The sequence below is a fragment of the Cyprinodon variegatus genome, unplaced genomic scaffold (genome assembly GCF_000732505.1).
Source record: "Cyprinodon variegatus isolate N-32 unplaced genomic scaffold, C_variegatus-1.0 Scaffold159, whole genome shotgun sequence".
NCBI classification, from domain to species: domain Eukaryota; kingdom Metazoa; phylum Chordata; class Actinopteri; order Cyprinodontiformes; family Cyprinodontidae; genus Cyprinodon; species Cyprinodon variegatus.
Window position 1 is genome coordinate 811,289 of NW_015150612.1, and position 13,061 is coordinate 824,349.

The following is a 13,061-nucleotide window of genomic DNA, read 5'->3' on the forward strand; positions in this document are numbered from 1 at the left end:
CCTGTTTGTGCTGTCCTCTGAGGGGAGTAGAACACAAAAGGAACACCAAGGGAAAATCTGACACAAAATAAACCTAAAATAAAAATGGGCTCTTTATTGATCTTTTACAACCATCTTCATGATGCACTGGATGACTTTTTAGGTGGTGGAATAAATTTGTGGTACTGCTACCTTTTGTGGCAATGTTTTTTTTTTTTTAGCATATTTAGCAAATTTCGCATTTTGTTCGACATCCTTCTTGTCAAACCAAAGCACTGCCATATTATTGATCCGTCTTTTTTCTCTCAGAGCAGCTATTCTGGGTTCTCTTCTGTCTCATTTTAATTTTTAGCTGATAGTTCTCGCTGTCTCGTTATCGTAGGTAAACGCACATGCTCGTTGTTGTGTTTGCCAGAAAGCTTTCTGGTTTGGAGGAGAAGTGAATAATGCATTCATAGCATGTCGGAGAAACTAAACACAGTAAATCAAAAACAACGGCTCAATCTCGCCATGAAAATTTGAACTCGATGGCCACAATAAAGTCATTTTAACCAGAAAAGCTCTAGATATATTGAGTATATTCGATATATAACCCACCCCTAGTCAAAACCTTGGATTTATCAACAAAAAAAAGTGACTGTAAGACATAAGAAGCAATAAATAAAGACAGTTCTTCAAAGTATGTCAGTGTGCATTTTCATTGGTCTCTCTTTGCAATCTGGGGGCCTGATTTTGCATTACGCTTCTTCCATCCATTCAACTTTCCATCTATATCATTGGATACAGCTTATTTTGCAAGAAACATTCGAGGTTTTTCTTCCGTGTAGAGAGAGACTCTTTAAAGCGCAGCTTTAAATTCTCCATGAGTGCATCTGTCCTGACGATGTTTCTGTTTTGAATTATTTAATCAAATCAATTAACTATAAATTCATTCATGGGCACCTGTTTATGAGCTTTATAGACGTTTAAATCAAATATAGCATGAGTCATCCTCCTTGAATAGAAAAAAAGGTAAATATGTGACAACTCCTGGACTAAAATCTAAGACTGCTCAGTTTGTTTGAAACTTTTTCTCTTCCCCTAATCAGACACTCCAGACGTTGCAGCTTCCTGTGTGAGCAGCGCTGCTGCCACCGTGTCACTTTGAATCTTTATCTCTCTGTCTTTATTCTTATCTCCCCCCGCCCTCATTCTCCTTGCCCGTCTAAACTAGCAGAGCTTCACTCCAGCAAAGGAGACTGATCTAATTGGCGGGGAGACTCATTCTAATTTTATGAAGCAGAGCTTCTTTCGTCCTGCTATTCTGCCTCCCTTTTTGGCACCTTTCACACGATAATAAGAAAATACACCTTTAGAAGTTTGCAGCGGCGAGCATTTATTTATTTATTTTTTTTCATTTGTGCTCGTTACACCAATCACATTCGCAGAGGCAATTTGTCCGCTTGTCTGGGTCTGAGAAGGGCGGCTTATCTGCACTAACGCCCCATCGAGGCTACGCTTCGTTTCCAAATTGGACCCTGTTAGCATTCAAATGAAGAGAGCCCCTGCCTCCCCCTCCAGTGTGCTCCACCCCCCTCACCCCCGCTTCCCGTTAGCCTGCTGCTACGCTCAGAGGCAAAGGAAGCTGGGAATGGAAAAAAGCAGGATTATTGCTGTAGGGTATAAAAAAAAAAGTGCAAAGATGTCACAAAATAAACAGGAGCTCCCCCCTTCTCTTCCTGTGCACACGTACCAGCAGCTAGTTAACCCACAGAAACCGTCATTTTACAGAAACATTAAATGTTTATTTTTCCATTTTAAAACACAACATTAAAGGCCTTTTCTAATGGGATCTCCTTGCACAGGTGTATAAGTATGCATTTTACAAACATTAAAAGTTAAAGTTAAAACTGGACTTGTGTGACGAGTGTTTGTTGTCAGCTCTCCTAGAATCACCTTTTGTTTTCAGCCCAAAGCGTTTAGTTCAGGGGTAACCAATTATAAACCACTGGGGTCCAAATAAAGAAAATCATTAACCAGTAAAGGTCTGGAGTCAATTAAATTATAATCTGTTACTTTAAACAGAATTTACACTTGAAATAAAATTAGGTTTTTATGCATCCATGTTATGCATTACATTTTTAAATAAATAAAAAAAATATATATACGTATATATATATATAAAAAAAAAATTTCAATTTTTCCAAGTAGAGAACAACTATATCCTAATTTACATATTTTATAAAATATGTGGACTGACCGTTTGTTATTCTTTTTCTTTTTTATTGCTTAATGAGAGCAGTGGGCTTTATGCTGCCCTGCAAGGCTTTAAACCTGGGTTTCAATGGCGATGAAGCCGTTCTAAAGAACATATCAAGGTGCTTATTCATGAGCCTGGATGATTGAGCACACCATTTCACTTTTCTTTCACCAGTTCACCACAGTTCTTCCAGCAGTCCACACTTTCTCTGCTCTCTTTATCTCATCATCTTCTCCTTCTTTCCCATTGCCCGGCTTGCCACAGGTTTGCCTGCTGTGTCTAAAAGTAGCATCAGCAGGAATCCAGAGTGACAGCAGCTCATTGGCTAATTTGTATCACATGCAGCCTGGAGCCGGACGCTCCACAGGGCTTTACCATATTAACAGTAGAAGCGGCACAAGTGAAGTTAGACAATGTTGTCGGACAACATGCAGTAATTTATAAATGTTTTAAATCAGGTGGGGTCTGGATTAGCCAGCAGGTGGGTCCGGATCCTGACTCTGGTCCGCTAATCCGTGACCTCTGCTTTAGATGTATGTTTCTGTCCAGATTGTTCCCATTCAGATAGATGGGATGGAAAGACTGTGAACTAGGCTGTTTGGTCTTGCCACTGAATTCCATTTGTTGCATTTAGCTCTGGACTTTTACATTTTTATCCAGACTTTTGCACATTTTCAGTCATTCCAGTCTTGGGAACCACAAAACAGGCTTAAATTAAAGGAAACAACAAAGTTGCTCGGTCTTCCTGAAAACCGTTGCAGCTCTAGACCAAGATGACAGAGTTGACAACGGCTCTTGGATGTCAGTAAAGCTGAACGAATGTCATGTGCCTTCAGTCTAATTCTGATTTGTGGTTAGATTTAGATATTTGCATTGGATCCTTAAGAGTAAGTTTAGGGTTTTTATTGAACTTTCTCATAAATCACGTGACTGAAAACCACCTAGAGTAAGTAAAAGTGATAAAATAGGATTTTTTTTTTCTGCATTTGGTACTTTCAAACACTAAAGGCGCATTTTTGAAACAAGGAGCAAATTGGTTTAATGTGATGCAAATAGTTAGAAGTGTGTAAACATTTCATATTTGGACAAATTGACCTTATTCTATGTGTGGAAGCAATTTGAATACTCATCCACCAACGTTAGAATTAGGGTTAGCCCTCAGAGAGAGGATAAACAGAAAGTATCAAATAAGATTTGGTATAAAATCCACTGATCTTTATGTTTAGGTTTCTTGTAAAACTTTTTTTTGTGTACAATTGACTGAACTTTATGGGCCAAAATATTGACGATCAATAAATAACATCTGTATAAAAAGCAATCAGGGGTTGTTTTTTTTTAAAAAGAACGCGGTATAAGAGCTTAAATAGAAACATTTAACTGCCTTAAGTTGGAAATAAAAGAATAAATATTTTAAAAATGGCTCAAATTATCCTACTTAACAAACACCATCTCCACACCATGATGCTGCCGCCACCATGTTTCCTCTGGAAATGCTTGTTTGTGGTAATGAAATTTTTTGTCCCATCCTTTCTTATTGTTCTACATACAGTTTACTTTCGAATTAGATATTTTTTGCTGTAATAGAGTTTATTAAGATTTTATAAAGTATATGTGAGTGGATTAAAGGACAGTCAGCTTTTTTTTAATAACCTTTTATCATTTCTTTTCCCCACTTCACAGTAATACCCTTCAAGTGTTGTTCTGTCGTACTAAATTCCAATAAGTAGATTAAAGTTAAAGGGGGGGTGACTGCTTTTCCAAGGCACTGCAGGTTATCCCGGATCCTTTTGTTCATGAAAAGTGGGCTCTGAATGTGCTTTGCGTGCTGCTGCTCCAACAAGGTTGTTACCTCAGCACTGTATCCAGGAGGTCATCAGCATCTCATTGTTCACGCGATAAGACACAAAGCATCACAATGGCCATCCAGTCGGCGCAGGCTGCCACAAAGCTGTCATCAGCGACTCACAATACCTGATGATTTTCAGTAATTGCTTTTGATTTCACTAAGCCAGTTTCCACCAGTCCCCTTTGCTCTGGGCTGCAATTTAGCACTTTATTTTTGAAGATACTTATAAAATTAGGTCTAGCAGCAGTTTCAAAGTTCCTCGGCACAAAGGAGGAGGTGTTCATTAGCGACTCTGAGGCAACAGACCTCAAAAGAACTTGACAGCAGAACAAGAAGAGAGAAAGAGAATGTGTCATGAAGATGAGGATACCAAGGTGGTGCAATCCTTTGATCAATAGCTCTCCTTATAGCAATCCTGTCTCCTTACCCATCCATAATATACATATCTCTGTGTGCATCCTCTCTGTTATTAACAAGACGGTGTTGCTCCATCTCTGCAGTAGGTATTGAATTTTTAAGACAGACATTTTCCCCTTGTCTTCACCCGTGAATGAGGACAGGTGGAGTAAAAAATACAAAGCAAGTGTATCCGCCGTGGCTTTAAATTAGATTCATTGATACTGGATGTAACAAAAGAGGGTTGATAGTATCAGACACGGGTAAATATTTATTACATTGGGAAAAAAAAGGATTCAGGCCTCAGAAATGAGAGGGCGTCCAACGCTCGGCTTGGTTCTCATGGGAGAGCATGTTTGTCCGTGACAGTCATAAATATGGATCACGCTGGGAGATGACAGGGATTGTAATCTCATGGCTGTCTTTTGTCGAGCACATGACAAAAGTAACCCCCCCATCCAGCTCTCCTGCTGGTGGCGAATGCAGGTGGTAAAAATGAAAAGTTTCACCTTCTCCTGTTCATTAGTATGAGCCACTCAGCGACAAGTGGCACAGCGTTTAATTGGGTTGGAAACGGTGTCCTCGGGGTATTGGGGGATGAGGGGGTAGTTTTCCTGGTCCTTTATCTGTTCTTTCTCTTGGACTAATTTGCAAAAACAGGTAAATATTCAGAGGATTGTTTTGCAGCTGGGCCGATTAAGGCAGCTCAAGCATAGCAATGGAAAATGTGGACCGAACGGAAAGCCTGTAATTCAATTCACACCGCTCGCTGAAATGAACAGGACTTGTTGGTACTAGTCGACAGCTGCGGCGCCGCATCCCTACCCAGGGGGTGTCAAGTAGTTCTTCAAATTACCACACTGGGCTTCCAAAAGGACGCCGGTAGCAGCTCAGATAAGATGGCCTGTCATTCATATAGCACTCCAGAGTACAGAGAGTGTGCATCTCTCTTCCGCCGCTGCTCAACAGATGTACTAAATAAATAACTGATGAATAAAAGAGACAAACAATCTTTATGTGTTTCCCCACCTGCAGCTCTGAAGGACCCCTGCACGGAGGTGACATGTAGCTACGGCAGCACGTGCGTCAAGTCGTCGGACGGCATGTCGGCGAAGTGCATGTGCCCCCTCAGCTGCGAAGGCAAACCCCAGCAGGCGGTGTGCGGCAGCGACGGGAAGGACTACCGCAATGAGTGTGAACTCCACCAGCACGCATGCAAGACCCAGAAGAACATACGAGTGCAGTTCCAAGGACCCTGCGGTGAGTCACATCCTTGGTTTTTGTCCTAAATTGTCTCTCCTCATTTTGTCTTTCCAAAGAAAATAAAAAAATATACATATTATAGATATAGAATTAACCAGCGAGCTTAGGAAAGTCTTCTGTTGTTTTTTTTTTTTTCATCATAGTCATTTTTTAAAAGGTATGTCTTTTATTCAAACTTAGTGATTTCTTAGTATTAAATTCTCTTTGACTACTCTTCCAACATACTGTTAATATGCCTGAAAACAGTAAAAAGGAGTTCTCTATGTTTTCATTCCTGAAATCAGCACAGAAATGCCATCAGATCTTTACATTTGCACATATTTCTACTCCTTTGTGGTACAACCTCATCCTGATACGTTCAGATTAGTTTCATAAAGCCATGTAATCTACCATGAAACCATAAAGAAGCATTTCCGCTTTATGATGTTCTTTGAAAAACTTTCCCCACTACTTTTTTCCCCCTTTTATTCTTTGTTTACTACCACTGCCTTTGTTGTTGTTTTCCACATCCTCATGCTGCAGTTCCTTCTGGCACACCTCAGCTAATTCTCATTTTTCCCTCAGATTGCTTTGCTTCACGCAGGCCTTCCTGTGGTGTGAATTGTTGTTTTCTCTAAGTAGGTCTTCAGAGCTGTCGTTATTGTCTGTTTCTTTCGCTCTTCCTTGTTATCATCTGGCAAGTCGTTGTTTACGCTCAGCGCGCTCAACTTTTACTTTTCCTGGCAAGCCAGATGGAGTGAAAGAACAACAGAAAGTAACTCTGCCTCTCAGCAGCAGGAGCCAAAGCCAGCTGTTGGGCATCGAGAGATAGATGCGTATTTCCACGGGCAGAAGGTTGGTCGTATAAATCCAGACCGAATCGCCCGTGTTTCCCTGTTTTTCCCTCAGAAGGTCCAAGGCACGGGGGAGCAGATGGCCCTGATGGTTCTCTAAATCTCCCTGCAGCCATTTTATCTAAAACCTCAGGCCAAACCCGTTTGATTTATCCACACTGGTAGTTTTTTGCAGAAAACAAGCTATTCTTTTTGTAATTACCCTACTTGCTCAGCTAGAGAAAAGCATGGATCCTGGAAGCAGTCCTTCTCAGTTAATGGGAGGTAATGGTCTTTCTCTCAGATAATGGTCTGGCTGGCGGCTGAGGCTCTGCGTCATGCAGAGACACTGCGTGAATTACGATAAAACCCTTGTTTACTCGGCTGCGAGTCTCTCTGCAAGCCTTTGCATTGTGCTGCTAGAAATCAATCCGAGTCCTGGCCGGTGGTCACCCTGCCTTTTTAACCAAACCACTCCGTCCCTCTTTTAAAAAGCCCTGTCATTGTCATTCCTTGTACTGCAGCCAAAGGTCTTTGGAAACCATCCCCTCTTATTTTTCTGTTTCTCATTCTCTTTCTTCCTTTCCCGATGATAGGGTGTTTCATCCTTGGCGTGGTTTGAATGACTCGCCCAAACTTGGCAGTGATTTAATGCGTAGCGGTTTCACATAAATCCTTTTGTCCTTTCCCGCATCCTGGAAGCGTGGACAGCAGGATAAAGCCTGTGTTACAGTTTCCAGGAGGTAGAACCCTTGTTCGGCACATCCTCAGGCCCATTTCATTATGATCTGTAGACTGATAGGGCGAAGTGAGCCGAAGAAGGGCTCCTCTGGAGGAAGGGAGGAAGGAGGGAACTAATTAAAGCCTTGGTCTCTTCATCTATTTTCTTGTCTAGGCTTCACATCCAAGGTCCTGGCCTTTCCTGCTCTCATCTCCAGGTTCACATGTTATCTCTGAAGCCCCTTCTCTTTTGTTTTCTTGTTCCAACCCCATCGCCATTAAACAGACAGAACGTTCTAGCAGGACATTAGACATGTCTTCAGATTAGTGAGGGGTTTAGACAACATGACCTGGTTAAAAGATGAGATTTTAGGACAAATTTGAAGCCATTTGTCTTTTTTTTTTGTTACACTGAGGGTAATGGTTTTAACATTAAAACAAAACAATGTAGAAAATGATGTCCAGATTTCACTAGTCATTGTATTGCTTTGTTTTTATCTGATTTTACGGTTGTTCTGAGGCTTTAGAAAGACATTTGACTTGATCTTTCTTTTTTTTCACAAATTGAATCCATTTTGTATAAAAACAGAAACTGTGTTTTAAATAAGTCTTTGTATTATTTTTACTGTTGCTCTTCAGGGCGCTACATAACTCAGATCATTTACTAGAGGTTTACACCTGCAGTTTAAAACTGTAACACTGCTAAATTTGTGCTTATAGGAAGCACTAATGCTAACGGTTAGCTTTACTTATTTATGCCTACTGTCACTGTCTTCCTTTTCTGCTCAAAGCAAACAGTAAAACAGTGTTAGATCTTATTTCAGACTATAGATTTTGATCTTTTTCCAAGACCAACTTTATTTATCAGAAATCATTTATGCTCTTCAGTTAAAATTTTGTTGAGTCACAAATTAGTGATTGATATTGTTGGGTAGGAGGCCAAATCCATCTAATGCCTTAACCTTTCATCCTTTAAGTGATGTTTACTATGAATCACTGCTGTTAGCTTGGTTCTAACTGATTGTTACTGCCTTCACAGATCCTTGCAAAGACAGTCAGAACAGTCTAAACACTATCTGTCGAGTGAATGCCATGACCCGCCAGCGTGAGATCTACAAGTCACCAGAGTCCTGCTCTGAAGATAAGGAGCCTCTGTGCGCAAGCGACGGCCAGACATACTTCAGCGAGTGCGCCATGATAGCCACAGGCTTTCAGAAGGGCATCAGCCTCAGGAAGATCCATTCTGGCCAATGCAGAAATCTGGGTAAGGAAAAGCTGCGTTAACTTCAGCTGGCTAAAATTTAACAAAGGGATTCCAAAAGTGTTAAAAAAACAAGCCAATGGACTTTTTTTCAAGTTTGAAGACGTATCAATTCCAATCCAGGAAGGTTTTTCAATTCAAGATGTCAAGAATAGCGTTGAGTTCGAGGCTCTACAGTAGCCCAACAAGTATATAGTCCTGAACTAACATTTGGGACATTTGGAATTGAAAAAGCTTCCAGGATGGGAAGTGAAATGTCTTCGAACTTGGAAACAAAGTCCAGTTGTTTGTTTTTTTACCTTTTTTGGAATGACTATGACCTGGATGACTGAGAATCCAGCATGTTTAACATTGAGAAGTTAAAACTCTTCTGTGGTATATTAAATGTCAATCAGTTCAGATTGAGAGACGGAAGGGCTCAACTAGTGAGCTCACATATTAGGAGAAAAACTCTTATTTTGTCCATTTAATTTTTTATTTTAGGACAAAGATTGTATGGGCAAACCGACCAGGCAGCCATTGTTGTAGGAGATAACAGATTTTGGTCGGTCTGCCAATGCAGTGCTTTACAAAAGCCTTCATTCCCCACATTAAAAACACAGACATCAGCCTTTTCTTTATTTTGTATTTGGAAGATTAACAATAAGTCAAGTTTAATTCAATTCAAAAAATACTTTAATGAAAATGTTAAGTTTTTTGTTCTCTTTTCCATGAGTTCTTGATAACTGTAGGCAGGAAGGATAATCTGTAGCGATCTGTCTTGCATTAAAGCTAAAGATTATTAAGTCTTATGTTGGTGTTCAACAGTCTGATGAAGAAGTGGCTCACCTTAGTCTACAATGTTATAGAGATATATTCTTCATTAAATCATCTCCAGAGATTCTAGAGAAGTTTCTTTGAGATTTTACAGTTGTAAAATGTGTAAAATTTGGAGGCTGGTTGAGGACCCAGAGATGAGTTTTGGTGATTTAATGACGGCGGCAACAGAAACAAAAATCCAGAAACAAAATACTGAAAATCAAAAATGAGGTGGAAAGTAGAAATGAAAAAAAAAACAGCTGTGAGTAACTGCAGAGGTGGCGTATAAATTGGTAACAGAAAAAGAATGCGCTAATGAGCTGGTATGGAGCAGCTGTGGATAGAAGTAACTAGAAGGGAGCCAAGGGGAAAGGAAACAGGCACAAGGGGGCAGCAGAGAGCAACACAGCTTAAATATAACACAAAATGGAAAATAACCATATTTCAACCAAACAGTAGTGATGGTGAGATGAAGCCTTGTGAGGCATTGAAACGTTTAGGCTAATTGCTTCAACGATCAACACAGTTCACGTAGCTTCATTTGAACATCCACCTACTGGTGGAGTGCATTACTACAGTTAGTAATATAATCAGATTTTTTTGCCGTTGTTTTTCTTGGTTTGTTTTTTTCTATTTAAGTTCCTTTGAAATTGTTGATGATTGGTGTGTAAAATCTTTTTTAAGATGTTTTTGTGTGTAAAATGTCTTAGAAGAGAACAATCATTTAAGCTACACTGTTTCTCTGCCTTTTTTGTGAAATAAGCTCAACCAGTCAGTGCTTGTCTGAACGTTCTTGTGCAAATTGGGCAATGATGAGCAAAATGTAAGGTATTACTAATTTTTATTCAAACATAATAGTTTTTCCAGAGTTTATGGTTGAATCGGGTTGGAAGTTATGTGGTCACCCAATCTTTTGGCTAAACCAGCCAGTCTAATAAGGCAGCGATTTTACCCAATCTATAATTATACATGGGCAAACCAATACAAATTAGTCTCATTAGCCAGAAAACTTGTCAATTATTATCGCAAATTTCAAAAGTCTTAGGTGGGTCTTGAACCAACAGCCCCAAGATTGGAAATCAATGTCTTATAGCCATTAGCAATGTTAATTGCGCATATAAACCAAAGTGGTTTTAACTAACTAGGTTGTTTTTCCAATCAATCTATTCTTAGAATATATCCAAATTCTATCCAACTGACAACAACTCTCCTCCAAACTCCCACATCTTGACTGAATACTGAGGCTGTTTAAATGCCTGCTGAAGTTCTGGGTGAGCTGAACCGCTTTTTGAAGCGGTCACGCAATGTGGCAGGGTAGCGAAGCTTCGGACCTCATCTGTTTTGGCTCCTCCCCGAAATGAAGCAAGCCTCGATATGCACCCTCAACTACTCGACACACGCCTCGAAAACCACGGCTCATCTCGTGACATCCCTACAAAACTCAAAGTCCAAAAGGGGAGAACCATAACATGTTATTATTTCAGTATTTAGAAATCATTAAACTGGAGATCTCTCTATGAGAGTTGTTTTATACCCTAAACCTTCTTTTAACCTCCCCGCAGCTTTTTTCCTGATCCATCTGTTGTTCCTCTTAGTTTTGATGACGCTGTTTATTTCTGATTGTTATCAAACCTTTAAGGAGCTTAGAAAGCACCTGTATTTGCAGTAGTAGGGATACTAGAGTAAATGGGTCTGAGTGGAAATGCTTCTCTCACTATTTAAATGTTTGATGTGATTTCTTTTACATCTGGCTTTTCAAAAGTTAAAGAAAAGCTTGAAACTTAATGACAAAAAGTGCCTGGGCTGCTTTCCATGATTTGGAGGTAAATTGCCCACAGGTCAGTGGGTCTCTGCTGTATCTGAGCTATATCACGGACCTCCAGTCCCGCCTGATAAAAGCCTGCAGGGCTGTTATCTTTGCTATTAGAACACGGGGTTTAAGCCTCCGTCAACAAAGAGCTGTCAGCTTTTACTGTACGTCTGATAGCCATCGGAGGAAATCCAATTTCACCGCTGTGTTGTCGATGCGGCGTCGCGAGGGGAACAGCTGTGCAGGTTTACAGCCGTAATGCACGGCAACACTAATGCACTAAGACCCTATGATACAGGCAGAGACAAGAATGGATCTAAACACAGGGCGTCCTTTGGTACAGGCAGCACTGAAGGCTGATATATAGTTTTTAGACACTCTATGGTTCTGCTTGCTGCTCTGCTTGACAGCGTGATGGACGGCTGTGAAGGCTGCAGGACGCATAAATCTCAGCCAAAGTGGATTTGTGAGTTTGTTGTTATTTGGCTGACCAGGTTCATACATGTGAGCAAGTGGATGAGTTATTTTTCTCTACCAACCCCACCCCTCGCGTTTGTGCTGCGCCGCTTTTTCAAATAAAAGAATAATTCAATTCGAAACAGAGATCCATGAAATCATATCCCAAAGCAAATTACAAATTGGTAACTAATGAAAATGGCCATTTCGCCTCGTAACCGTGACATTGCACATCCGCGTAGCCCTCTCGCTCAGATAGAGCAGCGACGTAATTAAATGTGGCATGACAGGCTTTTAAAGAAAAGAGGAGAAGGAACTGAATGGCTGTACAAATTTAATCCACTGATCAGGAGTGAAATAAATGTTGAAGTCTAGCGAGTGCCTCCAGAATAGAGGCCACCTTCAAATTGGATTTTCTCACTTCTGCGGCAAATGCGGCGTGTCACATTACCACTATTCCTTTCGTTTTTCCTAATTCCTTCTGTAGATTTCTGCTAACTGGGCCTGTGTGTTGGAAATATAACAGTAGGACATTAATTTAAACCTTAGAAATTTAATTTATGATTAACAGTTGGGTTTTCATGTCAAAGTTTTTGGAAAATGTTATCTTCAAAGCAGCTGAAAGTAACTTAGTGAGAAACTTTGCTTTTTATGACTGGGGGAATGTGATTTGAATCATCATGGTTCCTTTGAGTCCAGAAAGTGTTTAACAAACTCGAGTTAGAGAGAAAGATGAAAATATAGAAGAGAAAGAAGAAAATATAGCAATACAGAAAGGAAAAGATTTAGGTTCCAAAACTACAGTTCCATCCATCCTTTCATCCGTCCATCCAACCATCATCCATGCAATCAATGTTTCATCCATCCTTTAATTCATCCATCCATCCGTCTTTCCTTCATCATCCATCCCAACATCCACCTGTCCATCTATCCATCCGTCCATCATCCATACAATCAGTGTTTCATCCATCCATTCATCCATCCATCCATCCATTTAATCATCATCCATCCATCTGCCTATTAATCCATCTGTCTATCCATCCATCCAATGCCCATCCATCCATCCATTCATCCATCTTTCTGTCCATCCATCCATTTAATCATCATCCATCCATCTGCCTATTCATCCAACCATCCATCCATCTGCCTATTCATACATCCATCCAACCATCCATCCATCCATCCATCCAACCATCTATCCAACCATCCATCCATCCATCAATTTATCCATCTGTCCATCCATCCATCCATACAATCAGGGTTTAATCTTTCCATTAATTAATGCATCCATCCATCCAAGCATCATCCATCCATCCGTCATCCATCCATTCTTCATCCATCCATCCATCCATCCATCCATCCATCCATCCATCTATCCATCCATCCATCCAAGCATCATCCATCCATCCGTCATCCATCCATCCGTCATCCATCCATCTGTCATCCATCCATCCACATCCATCCATCCATCCATCCATCCA

The 13,061-nt window shown here is 40.4% G+C and overlaps 1 protein-coding gene across 1 annotated transcript in view; it reads left to right on the plus strand.

Moving 5' to 3' along the window:
* Positions 1-13,061, plus strand: part of agrn (agrin) — a 187,808-nt gene that overhangs the window by 38,618 nt on the left and 136,129 nt on the right. The window contains exons 3-4 of the mRNA XM_015377825.1: positions 5,496-5,720; positions 8,295-8,519. Of these exons, the coding sequence (XP_015233311.1) occupies positions 5,496-5,720; positions 8,295-8,519 (450 nt within the window). The remainder of the gene's footprint in view (positions 1-5,495; positions 5,721-8,294; positions 8,520-13,061) is intronic.